The 2017-nt window shown below is 43.6% G+C and overlaps 1 protein-coding gene across 1 annotated transcript; it reads right to left on the reverse strand.

The window, feature by feature from the left end:
* Window positions 1-278: 278 nt before the first annotated feature.
* rbm33a (RNA binding motif protein 33a) lies at window positions 279-1831 on the reverse strand. Its single transcript, XM_010778138.1, has 2 exons — window positions 1572-1831; window positions 279-988 (listed from the first exon to the last, which is right to left on the reverse strand). The coding sequence occupies exons 1-2, from the start codon at window positions 1824-1826 to the stop codon at window positions 662-664; spliced, it is 582 nt and encodes a 193-aa protein (XP_010776440.1). The 5' UTR covers window positions 1827-1831; the 3' UTR covers window positions 279-661.
* Between the last annotated feature and the right edge of the window lie 186 nt (window positions 1832-2017).

The following is a 2017-nucleotide window of genomic DNA, read 5'->3' on the forward strand; positions in this document are numbered from 1 at the left end:
TATCAACCTTTAAAGGCAGTGACGAGCTGTCCCTAACTCTGCAGATAAATGTCATTCTGCCTCTTTTAATGCCTCCAGCCTTTCCTGTGATCTTAAGGCAAGATGTGCGTGAAAGCATTGTGTCTCTACAGATCAATTCTTACCAAAATGACACATCACATCAGCCTGTCATTCCCATAGGTTAGACATCTTTTAGATTACAAAATACAGTGTGGCGGCAATCAGTCGTTTTCCCTCGTGGGGCGAAATCTGAAGGTGGCGGATACAAAATGAAATGCTCACCGCTCCGGAAAGTTTGACGACTCTGACTTTTTGTGGCACCGGCTGGTCATCGACGCTTTTGGTCCGCTGCATTACGGTTCTTTTGGCGCCCGCTTGAGGAGGTCCTGGAGTCTGAATTTGAGGAGTTACCGGGATGTTCTTCTGAGGAAGCGTCTGTATCTGAGCTCCAGGTCTGATCTGAACGCAGTTCCTTCGCTGTTGGGGGTTTTGTTGAATCCATTGCTGATCTGGAACATGCACTTGAGGGGTGTGTTGTTGTTGTTGTTGTTGTTGTTGTTGCTGGATGTTACCTTTCACCATCTGAAGGCGTGCTTTCACATTAGGTCGTGGCATGAGAATCTGAGGATTGCCGTTTGGAGGGATGACTTGAATGGGATTCTTAAAAGTCTGATTTAAAGGTTGTGGGGCTCTCTGAGGCAACTGTCTCTGCGGCTGCTGTGGTGGTGGGTTGTTGTCTTTGTTGTAGTTGTTGTGGTTGTTGTTGTTGTTGTTGCTGTACAGGTTGTGGCATTTGCTGGTTTTGTTGTGCAGGTTGAATCTGTGGTGTCGGAGTCTGAGAACTGATCCTTTCGAGCAACTCCTTCTTTCTGACGCCGGCTTGCATTTGTCGTCTAATTTCCTTCGTTTTCAGAATTTCTTCTCGCAAACGCTTCTGTTCCTCGATCTTCAAACGGTACTGCCGGGTTTCCTCGTCTTCGTTGGGGTCCTGTGGAACAAAAAACAGCTGGGAATCACGGTGTGCTTTTTATTCAACACTAAAGATGTAATCACAGGCAAAACCCAAGAGAAGAAATGCAATAGTATTGATCTGGTCTGGTTCAATTGATTGAGACTGATGTCATTATCGCCCTTATGATTGGGCTTTGAATAAAAGGAGCTCTTCTCTGCATACTGATTGGTTTAGTGGTTCTTGTCAATTCTCGGACATTCAGAAGGAAACTCAAAATGATGATTGAAAACTGATAATGTCTGCACAACCCCCTACCAAAGTATAACACACTGCAGTATATCATCATATATTCATTTCACTAAGTTTTTTGTATATTTATATTTGGTGTAAATACTCTTTTTCTTATGTTAAATCTTTGTTTTAAAATTTGTTTCTTTCTATAATCGTTGTATTTTTGACCTCCTACAACTTACTTCCTTATGCTGTTTCATTTTGGCTCCATCATACACCAAAGCAAGACCCTTTTACGAGTAAACGTACCTTGCAATAAACTTGATTCTGATTTTCTGAAATACATATTTTTGGTTTCATTGATTTATTTTTTTTACAAGAAACTGACCAGTGGTGTTCTTGGGATTTCCTTTCGAACCACCGTCCTTCCTCCGGGTGGCTGTGACTCCATCTTGGAAACGACCTGTCCTCTTCCTCGTCCTCTTCCTCCGTCGGGCATCTGTTGCCCTGGACGCACACCTGGTGTTGCCTTGGCAACAGGCCGAACGTTGGCGGCGGGGCGGACGTTGTTCATGTTCGTGTTGGCAGGCGCTACAGGAAGCTCCCGCAGGTTGCTGTTGCGATGCTGTATTTGCTTAGACATGGGTGTGTTCTGGAGAGAAAATTAAAAACATATTGTATATATATATACACACACCTGAACATCAGCAGGAGAGGACTCTTTAAAGTAGAGACACTACATACTGATATACACCTGAACATAAGCAGGAGAGAACTCTTTAAAGTAGAGACACTACATTCTGATATACACCTGAACATCAGCAGGAGAGGACT

This window comes from Notothenia coriiceps, unplaced genomic scaffold, assembly GCF_000735185.1.
Source record: "Notothenia coriiceps isolate Sejong01 unplaced genomic scaffold, NC01 NC01_scaffold00018999, whole genome shotgun sequence".
NCBI classification, from domain to species: Eukaryota; Metazoa; Chordata; class Actinopteri; order Perciformes; family Nototheniidae; genus Notothenia; species Notothenia coriiceps.

Bases quoted from the DNA above. Each gene is read 5' to 3' on its own strand.
- rbm33a (XM_010778138.1), bottom strand. From the start codon at position 1,826: ATGTCTAAGCAAATACAGCATCGCAACAGCAACCTGCGGGAGCTTCCT. The intron at 989-1,571 runs GTCAGTTTCTTG...TTTGTTCCACAG, and splicing joins AAATCCCAAGAACACCACTG to GACCCCAACGAAGACGAGGA.